General features: G+C 42.7%; 1 protein-coding gene across 1 annotated transcript in view; it reads left to right on the top strand.

The window, feature by feature from the left end:
* The window catches only part of MGAT4A (alpha-1,3-mannosyl-glycoprotein 4-beta-N-acetylglucosaminyltransferase A), a 77132-nt gene extending 63681 nt beyond the window's left edge, over positions 1–13451 (top strand). Inside the window, exons 14-16 of the mRNA XM_066579074.1 lie at positions 1335–1401; positions 1768–1880; positions 4949–13451. Of these exons, the coding sequence (XP_066435171.1) occupies positions 1335–1401; positions 1768–1880; positions 4949–4981 (213 nt within the window). The 3' untranslated portion in view covers positions 4982–13451. The remainder of the gene's footprint in view (positions 1–1334; positions 1402–1767; positions 1881–4948) is intronic.
* The last annotated feature ends 10986 nt before the right edge of the window (positions 13452–24437 follow it).

Below are 24437 nucleotides of genomic sequence, written 5' to 3' on the forward strand. Positions count from 1 at the left end.
AAGTTATTGGAAAGTGATGTTTCTACTTTTGAATATGTCTATTTCACTCAGGAATTACATTTTTTCTAGTCTTTAAAGGGGTTGCTCGAAACCCAAACGTGCCATTGATTTCACTCTGTGTTACACTGAGTAAATATGATCTGCAATTAACTCCCTTTTGCAAAAGGGTCCTGCATTCCCATTCGGGACTACATTCACATGATCCTGATGTAAAATCCGAGCCATTTACAATGACATCATGTACACAGACAAAGCACAGCAATGATTGGTTAAAACTCAACCAATCAGCGCCATGCTTGCACATTGAGCCACTGATGAGCTGGGGATAGTGCAATGTATGGGTGTGCTGGCAACTACGTAAGTATGAGTTAAAGAGGTGGGGTGTGTTCGTTCATTGGCATGTACTGCGCATTCACTGACGTAAAGTGAAGAAGATGCATACATACAGCCTCTAATATCTGGTTCTTGGGTAGTGTGACTCCAGCTATTTTAAATGTGGTCCTACATATTAAATAGAAATAGGTTGATGGTTGAGCAACTGTTAAACGAACCATAGCCCTGTGAACGATTGTTACGCTAACACAGCCATACATGTTTTCATCATATTGTCCATTATAGTTGTTTTATTTGCCCATACATGTTCGATGACACTGAGTAAACGATGAATGATCTTCTTTGTTGGGATACTCCTTAAAGATAAGATTGTGAATGAAAAATCTTTTGGAAGATCAAATATTCCAACTGTTGAATAAAAAATTCAAACACATCCATCTCCTTTCCATACGATAAGCGTGTAGGCTGCCTACAGTGATCACCTGTTAAATTTCACCTGGCGAACCATCGTTTTGCTTGAAATTGTTCATTTTCATCAGCTCTAGCCCAATGTTTATGGACATCTTTGCCCTTTTTGGGTATCTTTATCAGTGCCATTATTTAAAGTAGCTGTGTCTCTTGTCGGAGCCAATTTAAAAGGAATCTGTCACCTACTTTGAGCCCTACAAGCTAAGCTTATGGACTGAAAGTAGCTGACCTGCTGAGTCTAGAGATGTAAGTTTTATACTTGCGTTCCCCTCTGTTCTGGTGTTAGTGCTCCAACCGGCCACTGCAGTACATTGAGTGGCGTGCTAAGTAGTGCTCCCATTCTAAGCTTAGAAGGGAGGACTACTTAGCAGCTCAATGCATTCAACATTGGCTTTCAGCACTTATACCGGGAAAACGATGTGAAAAGTAAGTATAAAACTTACATCCCTGGCTTTGTTTATAGGGCTCAAAGTAGCTGCCAGAGTCTCTTTAATCCTGATAATGAGCAATGACATGGTGCTTCTTTGTTTTAGAAAGATATTTTGGATTTAAGAAAGGAAACCAAAGACAAGCGCCTTTCAGATGGGTTTTTCAGAATAGGTAAGATCTTGTTAGTTGTCTTATTTATCCTTCTATTGAATGCTTATTGTCAGTTTACACTGCAAGTATTTACTTACTTCTTAAGGTCTTTATATACTTCATCATTGATGACATTTAATATCCCTCAGTCAAACAGGCATTTTATATTGATGGAGGGCTGGAGAGAAGCCTCTACCAGATCTCTTTGATACCAAAGCTTAGTGCCCCCTTTTTAAGCTGTATGTGTGTATTCATCACAATAAGTATTTTAAGAGGGAAGTATAATGTGTGTCATGGATTGCTAGAAACAGTAAGTAGTTATAAGTACAAAAGTTATCCTTTATCCAAAATACCTAAGACTCTTATGTTTCTGTAAATTTACTTAAGGAAAATTTGAAGATGGAGTTGCTGAAGGAGCTGTATATCCTGATCTAAATCCAATTTCAGCATTCCGACTTTCAGTTTTACAGAATTCCGCAGTTTGGATAATCCTTAATGAGGTAAGTACCAGCCCTCCATGATATGGTTGTGTGGGACAAAACTCTGAAAGGGAGATGCATAGGAGCTGCAGATACAAGACAGTAGGATATTTTTAGCAAAGACTATTTTTTTATTTTCAATGCACTGGAGCAATAAAAATAGTTGCTTAGATGTATCTATCCTTTAACCCCTTTAGTGGCACGCTCGGAAAATCTCCAAGGCTTGCTGGATTGACCATGCAGTTAAATTCCAGAAGATTTCCGTGGACAGCTCTAGTGCTGAAATGTGCAGAGCACTGAGCTGTCATCTGAAATCTTCCGGGGTTGTTATTTTTATTTTCCAAAAGTGTTATAATGTACTCTTTCATTTCAAAAAAATGTTGCAATGTGATTGTTGCATTCCTTAATAAATACTTGCGAGATTAAATGAGTCAATAATGCAATTTTAAAAAACCTGCCCTGTGAGGCATGACATGGTAATAATAAACCTGCCACTGAAGGGGTTAAACGTAGTTTACAATGAGAGATTATTTACCAAGCTGGAAAGTCCATAGCACTAGAGTTTTTTTTCTTCCTCTTTTTCAGGCATTCTTTCCTATGTTTGCTACTTGTGAAGCCATGCCCTTCAATGTCACATCTCTCTCTAGACACTGCACTGCTCCATCCTTAATATTGCTGCACATGAACAAAGCTATAACATCCATTCGCAAATTCTGATGAAAGCCATCGCACATGTACTAGTTTCCTAACTTCCAGGACCTGTGCAAGCGCTGAGGAAACTAGGGCAGACGCAGTGACTTTCATCAGAAGTTATGCATAGAAGTCGCTTGTCATGTGTTTCATGTTATGGACAGAGTGGAGCGCTGTCTGGGGAAAGGGAGTTGTGGGATCAGAGTTAAGGAAAATGACAGCCTCTAAAAGAATTTATCTATAATTATTTTCATATTTAACGAAGAGTGGTAAATTGTGTACCTAGAGTGGGCAGCCTATTTAATGCTATGGACTTGCCAGCTTGATAAATAAGCTCTAATTTTAAACTAAATTTAAAGGATATATACACCATTGTAACTATTTTTTATTTCTCTGGTGTATATAAAATAAAGTCTTGTAAAAAAAAATATATATATATATCGCACTGTTTTGCATCTAGATCTCCTATGCAGACCTGTATCTCCATTCTTACAAACTACAAACAAACCCTAGTCTGATCATGTTACTCCACTCTTAACACAACTTCAGGATCTGACTATACAAGGTTTGTTTGTAGTCTGTAGCCGTGGATACGCATATGTATGATATTTTTAATAAAATTAATTGGAAAATTATTTTTTTAGATGCATTACAGTTGGGCTGGGCAATTAATCTAATTAATTTGATTAATCTGCCGTTTTATTGCCACCCAGTTGTTACTTTCAGCACAAAGGAAATCAATATTAGCCCCGCCCCTGTGGGCCAGCTATTATTGAACCAAGGGGAAGTGTCATCCAAGGTATGAGGATGGGCAGCAGTGTGTAGGGCACTGATAATCAGGAAAGCGGTGATAAAACCAAGCACAGCAATGATTGGTTGAGCCTCAGCCAATTAGCGCCATGCTTGCAAATTGCATTATCCCCAGCTCATCAGTGAAGAAAAGAAAGAAGCAGACTCATGTGGCTGTTAAAAGGGTGGTATGGGTGTAAAGAGGATCCTACAAGGATAGCTATGTGGAGAAGGACAGTACATATTGGGGCTGTGGAAGACATTACATTGGGGGCTGCAGAGAAGGATGGTACATTAGAAGACTGCAAAAAAGGAATTTTCATGGGGGGCTGCAGAGGAGGGTGGCACAATGGGGGGCGGAGAGTATACTAGAGAACTCTGATGACTGAAGAGATATTGATAGTACATGGGGGGATCTGTGATTACTGTGGTTAGAACCCCATCCTTCATGTGCATATAACTTTGAACCCCATTCTTTTACATACAGTAAGTGATATGCTTACATAGTAATTGCTAAAAGGGAACAGTCAGCACCCTCTGGGCTGCGAAACCACCAGCATGTTGTCATACAGCTGGGTTTAGCTTTAAAAAGAGGGCCATGTAACAAGTGGTTGTCTCAGCATCCTCTAGAAAAGGGAGTTATGGCTTACCAGAGATTAGTCCAGGACTCGTCTCCAGCAGCATCAGGCGCATGCATATATATGAAGCTAAGGCTATATTCACACGGGCCATTTTCCGATGTGAGTTCTTCCAAGATGGACATAATTCGCACGGGAAAAGAATCCATTCATTTGAATTCAATTCACAGAAGCAATTTGTCTTTTGGACCAATAGTCCGAGTTACAAAAATCACTAAGAACTACACACCTCGCTTCACTGTGCATGCTGATGCTGGTGGAGAGGAGTTCTGGACTTATCTCTGGCGGAGATGGACGCTTATGACAGGAGCATCTTTAGAAAGGTAAATTCAGCGACATAATGCCATAAAGTGGTTTATTGGTCCCGATGCTGCTGACAAGTTTCTTTAATATGTACTGATTATGAGAATTATCTCATGGAATTCTGATAAATTGTATATTTGTCATGTTTTGGAATTCTTTTAACTTGATTATGGAAAAAATCCAGATCATAACCGAGAATTGAGTACATTTTGGGGAAAAAACTGAAATTTTAGTTTTAGGTCAAATCACTCAGTCCAACATTAATGCAATAAAAATGGTTGGAAAAGTGGACATGTTCTTAAATCATTGCAGACTGGGAAAGCATCATCAAAATTAATGAAATAGAAAAAGTGAACAGTCACACATAGCAACCCAATCCGTTTTCATTTTTCTTTTTGGAAAATGAAAAAAGTGACTAAATTTAGTTTATGTAATTTTCCTTTGCATTAGCAATATCTTTCCATGTATAACGTTCCCATAGCAATTGTATGGACTAAATCTCCACTAGAGTTAGTTTAAAATACAAGTACTAGTTCATTAAATTGCATTATTATGAAGCAGTAGAAATAAAAATCTGCCTCTACTTTCCTTGGAAGCTACGGCCAACATTGTTTTCTTGAATGCCAATTTCACTGATTTTGATTGTCTGTCTATTGTTTTTGTTTTTAGATCCACATAAAAAAAGTACCAACAAACCGATAGATATTTCTAGAGGAAACTTTTCAAGAACTGCCATTGGTGAACTGTCACCTCAATATCATTGCCTGTTTTATTGTATCTCTGATTATAAACAACCTTCCATAAATAAATTGTACAATTGAATTTAAGTAACTTTGCAATGTACAGTATTTTATTAGAAATGGATGCCTCTTTTTCCACTTATCGGGCTCCTTTTCTCCTCTTCGCTGTGTCCTTAACTGTTCACTCAATCTGACTTCTGAGAGAATACAGTTTTTCAGCTTCACTAAGAGAATAGGTTAAGTGCTGCCCATAGAAGTCTATAGAGGAAGCGGATATGGAGAGTCACAGAAATGTTACAGCTGAAGGTTCTAGTAATTTTTTTTTTCTCACCCCAGTGCCGAATACACAGCTACACTGCTCAGTACTGCTACTGAGGGTGTGCTTCAGAGATTTAGGGGTGCTCTCTTCTCTGTGTAACTACTATGTTGTCTCTCATATAAGGCAGTCTCCTTCTCTCCACCTCCTTCATAGACTTCTATGGACAATTGTATTCTAATTTCTCAGTGAATCTGAAAATGATTATTACACTTATTGGTAGTTGGATTTTCCAGAACCCATGACAGCACCAAGAGAGGAGAAAGGATCCACCCCCAACGATAGGAAACTTGCTGATAAAAAGCTGGAGCCTCTTCATTGCATCAGTGTTCTACATGTGGTGCAGCATATGATTTTAAAAGAAAAAAAAGACACTAACAGTAAGGGAATAAGAAGGCTGCCATCATGGGTTCTGGAAAATCAAATTACCAGTAAGTGTAACTATCATTTTTCCCTTCACCCATGACGGCACCAGGAAAGAATAAAATATATTAGGGAGGTCCTCACATCTTGGAAAACCTCTCTACTAAAAGAGAGGTCCGAGACAGAATTAAGATTTATTCGATAGTGCTGGAAAAAAGTACAAGTAAAAGACCAAGTAGCGGCCCTGGAAATCTGTTCTGTAGATGCTCCTGCTTACTCAGCCTAAGAAGTAGCCAGTGCCTTGGTGGAATGGGCTATAGAACCCATAGGTGGACCTTGGCAAGCTGAAGAATAGGCAAGGGAAATAGCCAGCCTAAGCCAATTGTACAGAAAACGTAGTTGCTGCCTTCCTTTTCTTTGGGCACTGGAAAAGTACAAAAGGTGCACTAGAGTTTCTCCACCCTGCTGTTGCCTGAATATACCGAATTAAACATGTATGCATATATAATGAATGAAATTCTTGCTTATTCTTATTTTTTGGATTGCTGCTAAAAGAGGGCAATAAAATCTGTGATCTATGCTAGATACTTTCAGTAAAAAAAAGCTTAATTACCACCCTGTCCTCCGGATTGGAGGTAAAATTAGGTCTGACCGACATGACTTGCAGCTCAGTAATCCTACAGGCTGAGGTTAGGGCTGTAAGAAGAATTTGATTTTGGATGGATATTGATTCTATGGACTCAAAAGGGTTTTCTGTTAGGCTGTTTAACACTAAATTTAGATCCGATGAATGAATTTTACTTCTAGAATCTGGCCTAGATTTAAAAGGGGCTCTTAAAAATATCCGAAACCAAGCGTGTTCTGCTAGTTCATCAGAAAGAGCTTCCAGCGCAGACACCTGCACCTTAAGCGTGTTTGTAGCCAACCCGTTTTCTAGCCCTTTCTATAAAAATTATAAAATTTTTCTAACTAGAATGGAATGCATTTAAAATTTGAATGAATCTTGCTATAGATCCTGGTTGTCACCATCTTACGGCTTTTCGACAGGGTCGATACCAGCGGCTGAGAAAAACCTTTCTTGATTGATAAGTCCCTTTCAAGTTTTGTACCACTAAGTGTAATCTCTTTACTTGTGGATGGCATATTGGACCCAGAGTTAAAAAGTCTGGTATTTCTGGCAGAATCCATTGATCTGAGACCGATAAGATTCTCAACCACATAAACCTAGCCCCCCCCCCTGTACCAGACGGTAGCTATTAGAATAATTCTTGCTCCCTCCTTCTAAACCTCCTTCAATACTGCTTGTATCAGAAAGATTGTTGGGAAGGCATATTCTAGATTGAATTCCCAACTTTAGGGGAAAAAGCATCCATGCCCGTTGGATGGTCATTGGGTTTCAGGGAAAAAAAATTGATTCACCTTTCTGTTGGCTGTTGTAGCAAAAAGGTCAATACTGGGATTTCCCAATAGATCTGTGTTCCTCTGGAAAACCTGTTGGTTCAGAGTGCATTTTCTTTGTTTTAATTTGTGACGACTGAGAGAGTCTACTTTTTAGTTTTTGTAGACCTCTGATATGTAGAGCTTACGGCAACAATTTTTTTTCTGCTAGTACAAGGATACTCATCTCAGTCATTAATATCTTTGATTTTGCACCTTTTTGGTGGTTTATGTGGGAAAGCATTGTCTGATTGTCCAAGAATACCTGCACATGTTGGTTCTGTATTAGGTGAAATGCTGTGGTCAGTGCCCTGTGTACTGCTATAAGTGCCTTCAGATTCGAGGAGCAGTTCTGAAGACTTCTCTCCCAGCATCCCTGAAAGACACTGTCCTGTATGTGGGCCCCTCAGCCTTAACTTTAAAGGGGTTCTGTCAGAAACCCTTAGAAAAAAAAAAATTCAATACTTACCTATTTCTCCCCAGGCAGTCGTCTTACAGAATCTTCTTCTTCCCGATCTTCTCCCGGGTCACCTCACCTCCAGCCGACAGAATCCTCTTCTTCCTGTGACATTACGTACATTCTCGGCAGTCTTCTTCCTGTAGGTCAATGTACACTACGTCACTAGTGACGTAGGCTTCACTACCTAGCAGCAAATGCTGATTCCTATGCTGAGCAATTGCTGCGCATGCGCAATTCTACTATTGAAGATAGATTATTTTCATGTCCATGTAGTTGTGATTTCCATCCCAGGCTTCTCCTATCTACCACTGCAGCTGTATTGCATGCCCCTGTGCCCATTGGACTGCTGGAATATAAACCGTCATGGACCCCAGTATTAACATTGCTTTTCTCAAAGTAACAAATGTTTTTATTATCACATACTGTACTTGTGAACTGAATCTTTTTTTTATCTTTTCCTCTAGTAACAGACAGATCTGAGCTTTAGAATCCATGACTATCCCTATGAAAATTTGACATTTCACAGCAGGGGGTTTTGATTTCTTTTGATTTATAAATCAACCTAGACTTTTTGGGACTGAAGACCCCTGAAGTAACACTGATTGGTATTCTTCTTATAACTTCCCCATTAAGAGAAAACCATCAAGATATGGGATAATTAAAATGATAATCTTTATTTGTATAGCGCCAACTTATTCCGTAGCGCTTATGTCTCTCTTATGTATGCTACTAGTTCTGCTACTATCCTTGTGAAGCCCCATGCGGCCATAAAGAGATCACAGGGCAGGGCATGGAACTGAAGATGGGCCAACCTCCCTCCTAATACTTCTGCTTTGTCTATTGGAAAGTCGTAGCATGCATCCTTTAGATTTAGTACTCCCTTTTGAATCTTTAATTTTAACCACTTCAGAACCGCCAATAGAATAAAACCAACCAGGCAGTCCTGGTCCACCTCTGAAAGGACATTTTAAAACATCCTTGCAGAAAATCCCTTTAGAGCCCCCCCCCCCAGATGTGGAAGGGTCTTTGTTCTGAGATTCTAATGACAGCTCAGATCATAGAGCTTTACCAGGAGACCAACAGCTATCAAGGTGACAAAGCACTGCTGTGCCCTTTCACTCCGTCTAGAAAGTCAGGGCCTTATCTCGTCAAAATGAAAGTTTAAAAAAGATGTGGACATATGGTAAATGCTATTTATTAACTATTTTGTGTGGTATGACTACAGTATCTGTCATTTTTCAAAATTTGATATTTTCTGCTTGTAACACAATTTTTCTAAATTTTCTCTACATTCTGGATATTTTTTTCTAAATAACCACAAAACATACCAACCAAAATTTACCATGGATATAAATTAAAATATTTCACCAAAAAACGTTCTCAGAATTGCTTGAATAAGTAATTGCATTCCAAATTTATTACTTCATAAAATTGACCCATGTCAGATTTGAAAAATTGAGCTTGTTCACGTAGAACAAAACTGGTTTTGGTGGCAGATTTATTATAGAATGAAAAGTACATTTGCTTTTGAATAAAAAAAAAAAAACAACCAAAAACAGGGTGAAATAGAAATCCCTTCCTACTTATGGACTCACTGGAATGAGGACTTTTTGTCTTTTTAGGAGATCTAGTACTTCATCTTTCAAAGTAAGACCTTCCGCACCCCAAAAAACATTTTTGTCACCAGAAATCTTTCTGGAGGATCTGTCTGAAATTCTAATTTCAGACCTTTTCCTATAGTCTTCAAAACCCATGTATTTGCGGAAATATTTGCCCAGGCAGAGAGGAGCAGTTACAATTTGCCCCCTACCTGGCATCTGGCATTATTGCTGACCTTCTTTTGGACTGTTCAGAAAATGTGTTGTTCAACACACCAAGGCCTCTGGAATTTATCCATCTACCCTTCTTTGTTTTAGCTAGGTGAACTTGATTCTGTTTGCTAAAAGAACACAAAGGCTTCCTGAAAGACGAAAATGTAAATCCAGGAAATCCTTTTTTTTTTTTTTTTTTTGTCCAAGGCCTTATGTAGAATTTCATCTAATGCGGGCCGTTTAAGTCTCCTCACCTCAGGTGTCTTCTCACACCCCTTGGAAAAAGTAGTCCCTCCCTCTCCCCCTCATCCTCTAGATGTCTCCACTCACTTTTTCGGTGCTCTCCCTAAAGAGAGATGTCTTGACCCACATCATAGGCCTTTCACAAGCCAAGCCAAAAACTTACTGCACACTGATGAGGGGCAAACACGCCGAAACAGCTGTCTGTGTATGGTTTTCTGGCTTGGTTTTCTATTGCCAATCATTGTTTTACAGACTTCTTTAAGAGTCGTACATTAATTTGAAGGAATTTGAAGGAATGCTGCCATCCAAGAGGTGGCGCTGCAGAGGTATTGTTCCATCTTTCTTATTTGCATAAATTACCCAGAGGAGCATGCATGGCCGTATAAGTATCCTCAGCCACCTACCAGGTGTCGTCTCACACCCCTTCTGGGTGCTCTCCTTGGGGAGAGACTATGCCACCCTCCACTCGCCCCCCTCCCCCCCCCCCCCCCCCAAATCCACTCACCCGCCTAGGTGTCTCCACACACTTTTTGAGTGCTCTCCTTAAGGAGAGACAACACCCCTCTATACGGACCCAAACAAATTTTCTATGGTAGGGTACAGCAGATGGCCTACTCTTTGAGGGCAGATCACCAGTCCAATTCTTTAACCAAAATGCCCTACTGGGCAACAGAAGTTATCCTTGCTGTTAACCTCACAGCATCTGCCATAGCATTGCCATAAAACAAGCTGCTTTCTGAATAGTTGGAAGAGAGGATAGCAAATGCTCCCTCGGAACTTTATCTGGAACCTCTAATCTGGAATTCCAATTGTTCTAGCCAGAGGATCATAGATCTTGCAATACAAGTTGCTGCAATATTTGGTTTAAATGAAGTGGTGGCTTACTGCCAAGTCCTTTTTAAAGAAACTTAACTTTTTGTCTAAGGGATCTTTAAGAAGATCCATGTAATTGAATGGCAAAGCCAATTTCCTGGACACCTTTGAAATGGCGACATCTATTTTTGCAGCTCTATCATAGTTTACAGATAAATCTTCTTCAAACTTCTGCTTAACCCTTCTAGGATCAAAATTCTTTTAATTAGATCACTTCCTTTTTTTTTTTTTTTGGATTTATGACTGGATATTCTGTGCACTGGAAAGGTTCTATCCTTATTGCTTTCCAAGCCCTCAAACATTATGTCCTGAACTGAGCGAGATTCTTTAGGCTCTTCAGAATTCATAGTTGTTATAATGGCTTTCAATTTATCCTCTGGTGGGAAACAGGGACGTTCTCCTTCTCCATCAGAAGATGAGGAAGAGAGACAATCAGACAATCTCCCCCAATTCTGACCCTAGATCTTCCACTCTAGAGGTAGAAGCATAAGAGCCCTGACATTATCCTGAAGTGCCAGCCTGACCTTTTTAGAATGTACCGCCCTTAAGTTAACTTTTAATTTCAGACCTAATAAATGTTTTAGATTCATCCGAAACAGTCTGTTAATGCACTTTTGGCATAACATTTTACTATAAGATGAGGCTAACTTGGCTTTGTATAATGGGTATGACTTAGTTTTAGCAACACCCTTCCTGGGCCATTTTAAAAATAAAACACGCAGAAAAAAGAACATCAGTTAAATACATTCCGGGCAATTGATCCATACACACACCTACAAACCCGAAACGAACATAAAAGGGCCCGAGTCCTGTTTCTCAGGTGATCTTTGTGGGTCTTCCATACTGACAGACACCACTTGATGCCGATGTATGCCAACCCATGCATAAACTGGCCAAAGGACCTGTTTTTAAATACACACAGTCTCAGAATCTCGTGACTGGAACGCAACCATGCCCATCATTATAGCCTCTGCCCCTTCTCTCCAACTGTGTCATCAAACCTCAGCAGAAGCGACGTGGTTTGAAGCACTCCCAGGCTGAGGCCTAGAATTATGCCCTACATCCGTCCACAACACAGCGCCCACCGGAATCAGTGCGGCTGGATATCACCAGGCAGAAGCTCTTCCCCCTTCCGGGCAATGCTATGTGCGCTAACATTATTTCAACCGGAAGTGACCTCTACGTCCCTTCCAAAATGGCAGAGAAGTATTGCCCCATCTAGGGCTGCCACTGACCTCAAAGCAAAATCATGAATGAATGGATCATTCAATGCATCTGGTCTGGATATACTTTGCAAGCACCACAAAAAAGGGGAAACATCAGGGTACACCGCCCCCAGACTTAACCTTCAGGTTGATGACCCTTTCTTTACTCTGACCAAGCAGGGACTGCAGGTCTCCCTACAGGTACAGGAAACCACTGATGAAAATAGTGAGGCTACACCTCTTTGTCTGCAGGTTTCCTGTCCTTGAGGGTGGATCCTCTCCCCTCTCCTGGTGCTATGATGGGTGAAGGTAAAAAAATGTATTCTCTCCATACACAGATTTTATCAGTGAAATCGGAGAAAGGGGCTCTCTGGGGATTTAAATTCTTACCGTCATGTGCTGAGTCTGGCCAGCCACATCCAGCTGCGTTCCAACGGAGTCACGTGGTAATGCAACCGATGAATATAGAAAGAGGGGATTGCTCATTTTTTTTAAATGAGCCGTCAGCCCATCCCTCACCTATGACGTTGCCAATAACGGAGGTCCACAATACCCTGTGACTCCATCTCTGAACCTAGTTGGTCTTGCTAAACAGGTGCGAGTAAGGAATTTAAATCTCTACATATTGCCCCTTTTAAGGAGACACTGAGCAAAGGAGCTCAAAAAGAAGAGTATTTTTTCTCTTCGTTACATTAGAGTTTAGTATACTTGCCTGTACTTTTGATTTATGGAAAGGTGCTTACAGCCGGGAGGTACACTTGACGTACAATTGCATGCACCTTAATTTCTATGTTCTGTTTAATTTGAATTCTACCTCTGTGTAACCTACTGTAAGTACATGATTGTATGTATTCTTTTCATTGAACAAATGTCAACAGACCAAACCATTATATACTAGCTGTTTCTCAAAGGGTACATAATTTCTATAGATATTCCATAGGAAAACATTACAGACTTCCCTAATTTATATGGCCCCAGTCTATAGCTTATTTGATGCAATATTAGGAGGCAACATATGTGGCTTCTCTTTGTAACTTTTTTTTTATTAAGAGAATGAATGCCATTAAACATATCACAGACAATGCATTTTGTGGGAAGGCTGTAATTAAAAGAAATCTATTTTGTTTTACTAATGTATTTTGTAGATCATCAGGAACATAAATCTATAAAGAAATATATACAATCTACACACAACCAGCTGATATATTTATGATTGAACACATTTGTGGTGCTGTACTGTGTTTAATGATAGAATTACTGTCATGTTTGTTTGTATATAGGACAATGACATTTAATATATAAAGGAGAAACAAGCTGGCATTGATTGGTAGGAACCCATATTAAATGTGTTTTGTTTTGCTATTTTAAAGGGGGGCATGTGGGGAACAAAAAAAAAACTTATGCGCCTTTTCTCATGCCTGTCATCTGCGTAGAAAAATTAGTTGTTTTTTTTTCCTTTTCGGCACTCTGACCCACTTGTTCTTATCTAGCTATGAGGTGGGACTTTGTTTTAGGATGCACTGAAAAACTTCAAGATCCCTTTTGTTCTGCTTCGTTCAACTATCTGTGCCCTTCCCTGGTGGCCTTTCCATGGACAACTAGATTCTGTAAAGTTGATGAATATGCAGTGATTGCTTTCATACGTTTTACATTTGCATCCTAAATGTTAACAAATGAAAACGGTTAATAAAGTGTAAATAAAGTGTTTTATATTATTTTCAATATTGCTCACTTGTAAAATTATTCTACTCTGTGTGAATAAAACGCCTACAAATGAGTAAAGTCATTGTGAGGATGGGCAACCACACTTAATGCATTCTTGTTAATGGCTGATGTTTCAGTAATGAGTTTTTCGATTTTGCTATGCAGATCCTATGTACATTTTTTAATAGAATTTCCCTTGGCTATATATTATTCACTTGTAGAAGATAATAGTCTACAATATTTTATAAAAACTTGTTATTGAAAATACAACATCCTACTGGAGAATTATTTCAACTAATTTGTTAAACTGTTGCCATACTGTAAAAATTGAGGAACTTTTGAGCAGTTGGAGTAAAAATAGGTAAGAAATAGAGATGAGCGAGCATGTTCGTCCGAACTTGATGCTCGTTCGAGCATTAGTATACTTGAAGGTGCTCGTTACTCGAGCGAGCACCAAGCGGTGCTCGAGAAAATTTCATGTACGCTCCCCACATGTTTAGTGCCATTTTTTAGCCAATAAACCTGCAGGAAAGGCTTTACCATTTCCTGCTGTGACGTGCCAACCCTGTGCATGTCTATAGCAGTGACTGCCTGGGCTGATCAGGTGACCTCCGAGTATTAAAACTCTGATCACCTGAGGCTCGCCTCACACGCATGCTGCATGAGCTGAGGGATAAAGCTGCTGCTATAGTGAAAGCGATAGTGTAGGGTAGAGGTTGCGGTTAGGCAGGGATCCTTGCTCCAAGAGCCCAACAATCCTTTCTAAGACTACAACTCCTCTCATTGTGTGCATCAGCAGTTTGGCTGGCTGGGGCCAGTAGTGCGCACAAATTTTTTTCAACCATCCTGGCTGTATACTGCATACTGTTACCGGTTTTATGCAGTATACTGCTAGTGGTGTACACAGAGTAGATAGGAAGTAACAAAACTCATTTTTCTTTTTTTTTCTTTTTTTACGGGCTTTAAGCGTACAGTATATACCCATGTCTGGGTGGTACCAATGTAGGCTATCTAACAGTATACACACTTTAAATTTTTTTTGCCTGCTGAAAGCGTACGGTATATACCCGTGACTGGGTGCTGCCAATCTACGCTATCTAACAGTATACACTGTTTAATTTTTTTTTTAGCCTGCTGAAAGCGTACGGTATATACCAGTGTCTGGATGCTGCCAATCTACGCTAGCTAACAGTATACACTGTTTAAATATTTTTGTGGCCTGCTGAAAGCGTACTGTATATACCCGTGTCTGGGTGCTGCCAATCTACGCTATCTAACAACAGAATACAAAATTTATTTATTTTTAATTCTTTGGGCCTGCTGAAAGCGTACTGTATATACCCGTGTCTGGATGCTACCAATCTACGCTATCTAACAACAGTATAAACTATTTATTGTGTCTATTTTGACCTATAAGCATACGCAAAATAACTAGCATTTTGCGTAGCATTTTGTCCAAGTGCATTATCCAACATGATGAAGACTAGTGGTAAGGGTCGAGGATGTGGACGTGGGCGTCCGAATGAGGGTGTGGGCAGAGGTCGAGGTCCTGGGTGGGGTGAAACTGTGCCAGCTGCTGAGGGATTAGTAGAGCGCTAAAAGCGTACGGTATATACCAGTGTCTGGGTGCTGCCAATCTACGCTATCTAACAGTATACACTGTTTAATTTTTTTTTTGAGCCTGCTGAAAGCGTCCGCTATATACCCGTGTCTAGATGCTGCCAATCTACGCTAGCTAACAGTATACACTGTTTAAATATATTTTTGGGTCTGCTGAAAGCGTACGGTATATACCCGTGTCTGGGTGCTGCCAATCTACGCTATCTAACAGAATACAAAAAAATTTTTTTTTTAATTCCTGGGCCTGCTGAAAGCACACTGTATATACTCGTGTCTGGATGCTACCAATCTACGCTATCTAACAGTATAAACTATTTATTATGTCTATTTTGACCTATAAGCGCACGCAAAATAACTAGCATTTTGCATAGCATTTTGTCCAAGTGCATTATCCAACATGATGAAGACTAGTGGTAAGGGTCAAGGATGTGGACGTTGGCGTCCGAATGAGGGTGTGGGCAGAGGCCGAGGTCCTGGGTGGGGTGAAACTGTGCCAGCTGCTAAGGGATTAGTAGAGCGCTGCGTAGCTACGCTCCCTATCTCACATTTTGCAGGTCTGCGTGGTAGACCATTATTAAAAGCACAGCAGTGCGATCAGGTGATGACGTGGATAGCAGATAACGCGTCCACTAATTTATCGAACACCCAGTCTTCCACGCAGTCCACTCATGCTAGCCAAGGCTGGACCTCTGAATCCTCACGCTACTCCTTACTCCCAGCCTGGTCACTCCAGGAAAAGGAGAGATTCAGAACAGGCATACTACCAGGAACTGTTCTCTGGTCCCTGCCCTGAGTAGGAAAAAATGGTTCATCATCAGCCACCTGAGGAGTTTGTCGTGACCGATGCCCAAAATTTGGACCTTTCACAGACTCAGGGTGATGAGGCTGGGGACTTCCAAGTAGTGTCTCAAGAGCTATTTGTGGATGATGATGAGACACATCTGTCCGTCAGTGAGGTTGTTGTTAGGGCAGTAAGTCTGAGGGAGGACCAGACTGAAGATTCAGAGCAAGAGCTGGTGGATGATGAGGTGACTGACCCCACCTGGGTTGCTAAGCCTACTGAAGACAGGGCTTCAGAGGGGCAGGCAATTGCAGCAGCAGAACAGGTTGGAAGAGGCAGTGGGGTGACCAATTGGAGAAGCAGAGCCACAGCAAATAATCCCCCAACTGTTCCACACAGCACCTCCTCACGGTAAGCCTCTGTGCAGAGGGCTAGGTGTTCAAAGGTCTGGAGGTTTTTTATTGAGAGCGCGGACGATCGACGAACAGAGGTGTGCAACCTGTGCGGCACCAAGATCAGCAGGGAAGCCACCACTACCAGCCTGACCACCACCAGCATGCGCAGGCATATGATGGCTAAGCACCCGACAAGGTGGAATGAAGGCCATTCACCGCCTGCGGGTCACATCACTGCCTCTTCCCCTGTGTCACATCCTGGCACTGAGATGCAATCCCCCTCCCAGGATGCAGGCACAATCGTCTCCCGGCCTGCACCCACACCTTCACCTCCACGGTCCTCCACTGCCTCCACCAATGTGTCCCAGCGCAATGTTCAGCTGTCGATAACCCAAGCATTGGAACGCAAGCGTAGATATGCTACCACCCACCTGCATGCACAATCGTTAAACGTACATATTTCAAAACTACTCAGCCTGGAGATGCTGCCATATAGGCTGGTAGAAACAGAGGCTTTCTGCAACCTCATGGTGGCGGCCATTTCTCGGTACTCAGTCCCCAGTCGCCACTATTTTTCCCGCTGCGGCGTCCCCATCCTACATCAGCACGTGTCACGGAATATAAACCGTGCCCTCACCAACGCGGTCACTGGGAAGGTCCACTTAACTACCGACACGTGAACAAGTGCTGGCGGGCAGGGACACTACATCTCCCTGACGGCACATTGGGTTAATCTGGGTCCGCTCACATGCTACCCACACCGAGGATGCCACCTCCTCCAACCCCCCCCCCCCTCCACCTTTCAATTACCATGTTGAGCATATCACCTTCAGTTGGTAGCTCGAGGCACTGCAGCACTGTGGTGGGGAAGCGTCAACAGGCCGTGCTGAAACTCCTGAGCTTGGGTAACAAGAGGCACACCACCCAAGAGCTGTTACAGGGTTTGACGAAGCAGACAGATCTCTGGCTTTCACCGCTGAACCTCCAACCAGGCATGGTCGTGTGTGACAATGGCCGTATCCTGGTGGCGGTTCTGCAGCTTGGCAGACTAACACATATGCCATGCCTGGCCCACATGTTCAATCTGGTGGTTCAGCGCTTTCTTAAAAACTACCCCAATTGCATGTGCACACATTTCCGAAAGTCCACTACAGATGCTGCCACCCTCAGGACGCTTCAACAGCTTTTCCAGCTGCCAGTTCACTGACTGCTGTGCAACGTTCCCACGCGCTAGAATTCAACATTGCACATGTTGGCCAGGGTTTACGAGCAGCGTAGAGCCACTGTTAAATACCAGCTGCAACATGGCCGTTGAAGTGGTAGTCAGCCTCTGCAGTGCTTCACAGAGGAGTGGGCATGGATGTCTGACATCTGTCAGGTGTTAGGAAACTTTGAGGAGTGAACACAAATGGTGAGCAGTAACCACACCGCCGCTTTGCCTGCAGAGAAGGTCACTGCTAAGCATTAAGGCTGATGCTTTGTGGATAAAACAGGCGATGGGGGGATGACAATACGTCGCTTGATAGCCAGACCACCTTCACGTCTGTTTCTCATCGCGTATTGGAAGAGGAGGAGACTGCTGACCACACTGCAGAGGGTACCCATGCTACTTCCTTCACATCTGTTCAGCGTGTATGGGCTGAAGAGGAGGAGGAGACCGAGAGTCATAATTCTAGTGAGGACAGCGATGTGTTGCGTACTGGGACTCCGGCACACATGGCTGACTTCATGTTAAGTTGCCTTTCCCGTGACCCTCACGTTAGACGCATTCTGGCAAACACGGATTACTGGATGTTCACCCTTCTCGACCCATGGTATAAGGAGAACCTTTCCACTCTCATTCCCGAAGAGGAAAGGAGTACGAGACTGATGCAATACCACAAGGCCTTGGTGGAAAAGTTGATACTAAAGTTCCCATCTGACGCTAGCGGTAGAGGACGTAGTTCAGTGGGCCAACTAGCAGGGGAGATGCGGGGAACAGGCAGCATGTCCAGCGCAGACAGGAGAACACTCTCGAAGGCCTTTGCCAGTTTTATGGATCCCCAGCCAGACTGTGTCACCACTCCCCAGTCTAGGCTGAGTAGGAGGGAACACTGTAAAAAGATGGTGAGGGAGTACATAGCCGACCGTACCAATGTCCTCCGTAATCCCTCTGCTCCATACAACTATTGGGTGTCAAAGCTGGACACGTGGCACGAACTTGCGCTGTACGCCTTGAAGATGCTGGCCTGCCCTGCTGCTAGCGTGTTATCAAAGAGGGCGTTTAGTGCTGCTGGGAGGATTATCACGGATAAGCGTACCCACCTGTCAACTGACAGCGCCGACAGGCTTACACTCATTAAGATGAACAAAGCCTGGATTTCCCCTCACTTAAAGATTCTTTAAGCCGCAACAGGAGAACCATGCACCCTCTATCACCCCCAAAAAGAGGAGAAGTAGCCTGGTCTATCATTCTCTGATCTTCCTCCTCCTTCTAAACCAGCACGCTGAACAGCCAATTCGTCAGAGGGCCAAAATGCTCTGTAAAAACTAATTTTTTTGGAGGGCTGCCTCCAGGCTCTGTTAGCAAATTAAGGAAGTACAAGCTGCATTTTGGGAAAAAAAGAATTCTGGGTTTCACCTGAACTCTGGGTAATCAGATTTTTCAGGGGTACACCTATACTCTTGGTACACAAATTTTTACAGGGTTCGCCTATACTCTTGGTACACAAATTTTTCTGGGGTTTGCCTATATTCTTAGTAAACTAATTTTTCAGGGGTTCGCCTATACTCTTAGTGAACCCATTTTTGAGGGGTTCGCTTGTACTCTTGGTACACAAATGTTTCAGGGGTTCGCCTATACTCTTGGAACTAGAGATGAGTGAGCAAACTCGCTAAGGACAAATACTCGAGCGAGTATTGTCCTTTTCGAGTAGCTGCCCGCTCGTGAGAAAAGATTCGGGTGCCGGCAGGGGTGAGCGGTGTGTTGCCGGAGGGAGCAGGGGGGTGGAGAGAGAGAGAGAGAGATCTCCCCTGCCGCCCCCTGTCAGCACCCGAATCTTTTCTCACGAGCAGGCAGGTACTCGAAAAGAACAATACTCGCTCGAGTATTTGCCCTTAGCGAGTATGCTCACTCATCTCTACTTGGAACACAAATGTTTCAGGGGTTCGCCTATACTCTTGGTACACAAATTGTTAAGGGGTTCGCCTATACTCTTGGTACACAAATGTTTCAGGGGTTCGCCTATACGCTTGGTACACAAATGTTTCAGGGGTTCGCCTATACGCTTGGTACACAAATTTTTGAGGGGTTCGCCTATACTCTTGGTACACAAATGTTTCAGGGGTTTGCCTATACTCTTGGAACATAAATGTTTCAGGGGTTCACCTATACTCTTGGTACACAAATTTTTAGGGGTTTGCCTATACTCTTGGTATACAAATGTTTCAGGACTTCATGTATAGGACTACCACTCCACTTTTGTGCATCCTCAGTTTGGCTGACTGGGACCAGTAGTGCACACAAAGCATTCACAAGCATCCCGGCTGTATACTGCAAACTGTTACCGGTTCTATACTGTATACTGCTACTGGGAACTATATAGACTATATAGGAACAAAATCTCATTTTTCATTTTTTTTGTTGTTTTTGGCTGAAAGCATCTGCATTATAGGCCCAAGTGTTATATAGTGCAGATCGATAGGACACACAAGACTGTACACATTTTACACTGTCTATTTTTGGCTGAAAGCCTACGCAAAATACCTCGCAGTTTGCGTAGCATTTTGATGTAGTGCATTATACAACATGATGAAGACTAGAGGTAAGGGTCGAGAACGAGGATGTGGGCGCCCGAATGAGGGTGTGGGCAGAGGCCGTGGTCCTGAGCGGAGTGAAACAGTGCCTGCTTTGGCCACTCAAATTTCTTCATGGTTTATGGTGTCTTTCCCTGGGGCACTGGTTAAAAAGCTCCTCGGGGAGAGGCAGGGGCTGGGACAGGTGGTAGCCTGCCTGTCGGTGGACCGCCACCTGGATCTCATTAAGCAAGTACGAGCTCTATGTTGAAAAATGGATTTCAGGGGTTCACCTGCACTCTGGGTAAACAAATCTTTCAGGGGTACACCTATACTCTTGGTAAAGCAATTCTTTCTGGGGTTCGCCTATACTCTTGCCCAACAAATCTTTCAGGGGTTCGCCTATACTCTTGGTCAACAAATGTTTCAGGAGTTCGCCTATATAGTCTTGGTACACAAATGTTTCTGGGGTTTGCCTACACTCTTGGTACACAAATCTTTCAAGGGTTCGCCTATACTCTTGGTACACAAATATTTCAGGGGTTCACCTGCACTCTGGGTAAAAAAATGTTTTGTTGTAGATTAGGTTGTTGAATTGTGGAGTTGTGTAGAAGTACTGGCATCTGACTCCCCTTTATGTCCACGTTTGTGGCTAATAAAATTTTGTGATGGAGGTGGCATGGGAATGGAATAATTTTAACCCATTACTCCTTTATAGGACTACAACTCCACTTTTGTGCATCCTCAGTTTGGCTGTGTGGGACCAGTAGTGCGCACAAAGCATTCACAAGCATCCCGGCTGTATACTGCATGCTGTTACTGGTTCTATACAGTATACTGCTACTGGTGTACACAGACTATATAGGAACTAACAAAACTCTCATTTTTCATTCTTTTATTTTATTTTTTTGCTGAAAACATCTGCATAATAGGCCCAAGTGTGTGTCTTGTTGATAGAAGTAGCTTGGTCTATCCATCTCTGATCCTCCTCTTCCTAAATCCGCATGTCAGCATGCTGAACAACCAATTCTTCAGAGGGCCCCATAGGCTCTTTAAAAACATTTTTTTTTTACCAGGGCTGCTTCCAGCCTCTGTAAAAACATTTTTTTCTGAGGGATGCCACCAGGTTCTCGCCCCCAATTTTGAAAAGGTTCACCACTACAGTTCAGCAAACATGCTGGTTATACGCCCAGAGTCTACAAATGTTTCCCAGCGGTGTATCCAGCTATCTGACACCTAGACAGAATGAATTATCCTGCTTTGGCCACTCAAATTTCTTCATGTGTCCCACTGTCCGTAGCGATCAAAGGAAACGTAACTGATTTCATGAGACATTGATAGTTCCACTGTAGACCTGTGGAGGCAACTTTTGTGACACCTCCTGCTTAAAACCAATCTTTGGTTTTAGAATGCGTTGCTGAATTGTGCAGATAGTTAGAAGTACTAGCATCTGAGTCCCCTTTATGGCCACGTTTGTGTCTCCTGGCAATTTTGTGACAGAGGTGGCATGGGCATTGGAATACTGATTAGAGATGAGCGAACACGTTCGGCCCCGCCCCTTTTTCGCCCGAACACCGAACTTTGCGAACACTTCAGTGTTCGGGCGAAAAAGTTCGGGGGCCGCCGTGGCAGCGCGGGGGGGTGCGGCGGGGAGTGGGGGGGAGAGGGAGAGAGAGAGGGCTCCCCCCTGTTCCCCGCTACTGCCGCCCGCGCCGCCGCGCCTCTCCCCGCCCCCCGGCGGCACCCGGACACTTACGCGCGAACACTGCAGTGTTCGGCAAAGCCGGTGTCCGGGTGCGGATGTGTCCGTAACGGACACGTTCGCTCATCACTAATACTGATCAGCACTGTATAGCAAGACAGAACACATTGTACACTGTGTATTTTTGGATTTAAGCGGACGTAAAATACCCTGAGTGGTAAACAGCTGGTTTGGTTTGGGTCTGATAAACGCACGCATCCCTGGGGGTCAGTGCTGGTCGCATGTATTAGCTCTCGTTTTACCACTGTTATTCGAGATACTGGATTAGAACATTCACAGGAAGCGTTACCGATTTGATGAGACTTTCAAAGGTTCATTGTATACCTGTGGTGGCAACTTTTGCAATACCTCCTGCTTCAAACCAATCTTTGGTTTTAGAATGCGTTGCTGAATTGTGTAGATGGGTAGAAGTACTGGCATCTGAGTCCCCTTTTAAGCCACATTTGTGGCTCCAGACAATATTGTGACGGAGGTGGCACGGGATTGGAATTCTGATCATACGTTAATTTCTCATCAATTCTCATCAGCATAGTGGGATATTGCCCACAATTTCAAAGAGGATCACTGCCAGGCTCTGCCAACCCTCTGCAGTGTGTGTCTCCTGTTCCTCCTCATCCAATACGCATTTATAGACATCAGGGTGGTGTGGCTATCAAGCGACTGCGCTGGGAAAATGTTGAGTACACTGTGGACGCAGGCTCGTGCCTGCGTCCTGGGGGGGATTGGACAGCAATGCCAGCATGTAACACAGGAGAAGAGGCAGTAGTGTCACGCGCAAGTGGTGATTGGCCTTCGTTGCACCTAGTGTGGTGCTTAGCTAAGATGTGCCAGCGCGTGTGCCTTGCCGATTATGGTCTGTCCCAACTAAATTGTTAGGGGGGTGACTACCAGGCTTTTGCCCACAATTTGGCTTAATAGTGCTACCTGGGAGCCTCAGATGCATCCATGCATGCTGCCCCTGCTGTTCCCTATCCATTTCTGTGGTGTTTTCATTATTTTCTGATATTTTCAGGTGATTCACACAACCTCCCCTATGCAGAGCATGGGTCACCTTAAAGAATGCTCGAATCTTCCATTGAACTATTTTGGGCACTACTGCATGTCCTAAACTACAGTATTAGGGGAAATTAATGTGTATTATTTTCTTTTTACCTATTTTGTGGTGGGAGCAGCGATACGGAGACTATCACTACATCCGCCCACAGAAGTCCACTGAAACTGAGGAGCTTCAATTTTAACTTATTTGCATTTTTACCGTTTCCTTTCCTTTTTTTTCTGAAACAAAAGCACAGACCGCTGTACTTTTTGTTTCCAGTTTTGAAACAATGGAACTGGAACAGAATGTTTGCTTAGCTTGTTTGTTTTGTTTTTTGAATTCTGGTTAATGTGGGGCAGAAACATATGGAAAGGTGTCTGCTTGTTTACAGTTTTCTTTCCCTTTTTCTTTCAGAGTAGGCGTAGTGTCTCAATAATGAAATTATAAGAAAGATCTGTTTAAGTTGATTCAATACAGATTCAAATATAAAGCAGTCTTTCAACTTTTGGGTAGATCCTACAGATGGCTCCATAAAAAACAAGCAGAAAAAAAAAGCAAGCATCCGTCTAAGCAGAAGGAAAACACAGATGTGAACTTGCTATAATGGGTATTTCAGTGTAGGAAGAGCACTACAGTTTACACTACTGTGTATGTGCTACTAATATGGTCCTAGTCCAGAACACACAACTCTGGGGCAACATCTGTTCCACGAGCTCTGTGTGGGTTATACATATAAAAAACAAACTGTTGTGACATGGGCATCTATGCGTCAGGCTCTTGCCTGTAGCTATTGTGCCTCCCAAAAGCCATTAGTCAGTCATATCTGATTTAGTATGTCTTAAAAGGATTGTAAAATACTTAGGCCCAATGTCCAGGGGCGGATTTGATTTATTAAATCCGTGGGGAAGATCCGCAGCTCTAGCCACCCACAGGAAACAATGGGGCGTCCGCAACTGAATTAAACCCTTGCGGATTTGATTTTTAGGTGCTTTGCGGATGCCCCGCGAAGATCTAAAATTGCGGCATGCTCCATTTTATCGCAGATGTGGCTCCATTCATCTCTATGGTGGATGAAAACACACAATTCACGATCCATTAAAAAACATTTTTAAGATGATCCGCAGTGCATCCGCTGCGGATATCCACATTGAAAATCCATGCTACTGTGGACGGTGGAGAATGGAATTCCTTATGAAAACAATTGTAACTAGACAACCCCTTTAAAGCCATCCTGAGATAGTATATATGAAGAAAATGAGAGCGATGTCTCTGCAGGCCTTCATATCAATGCGTAAATGGGGGAAGCTGCTAATAAAAAAAAAATATATATATATATTTTTAGACTTGGTTACAAATAAATTTTGCGGTGCGAACAATCCATTTTGGGCCCATTCACGCAGCCATATTTGCCAGCCGTGTGTGGACAGCATATTCCTTGGGTAGCTATTTAGATAGACCATTGGTCCATGCAACAAATCATCTACACAGAAAAAAAAAATATTGCTGCATGTCCTATTCTCATTCATTTTCGCAGAGCAAAATAGGACATGCAATGTGCCTAATCCATGCAGTTTGGACTGCACACGGACTGGGGAATGTGGGCTGTCTGATGCATGTTGCGCCCGTATTTTTTAATCG

The sequence above is a fragment of the Eleutherodactylus coqui genome, chromosome 1 (genome assembly GCF_035609145.1).
Source record: "Eleutherodactylus coqui strain aEleCoq1 chromosome 1, aEleCoq1.hap1, whole genome shotgun sequence".
NCBI lineage: Eukaryota > Metazoa > Chordata > Amphibia > Anura > Eleutherodactylidae > Eleutherodactylus > Eleutherodactylus coqui.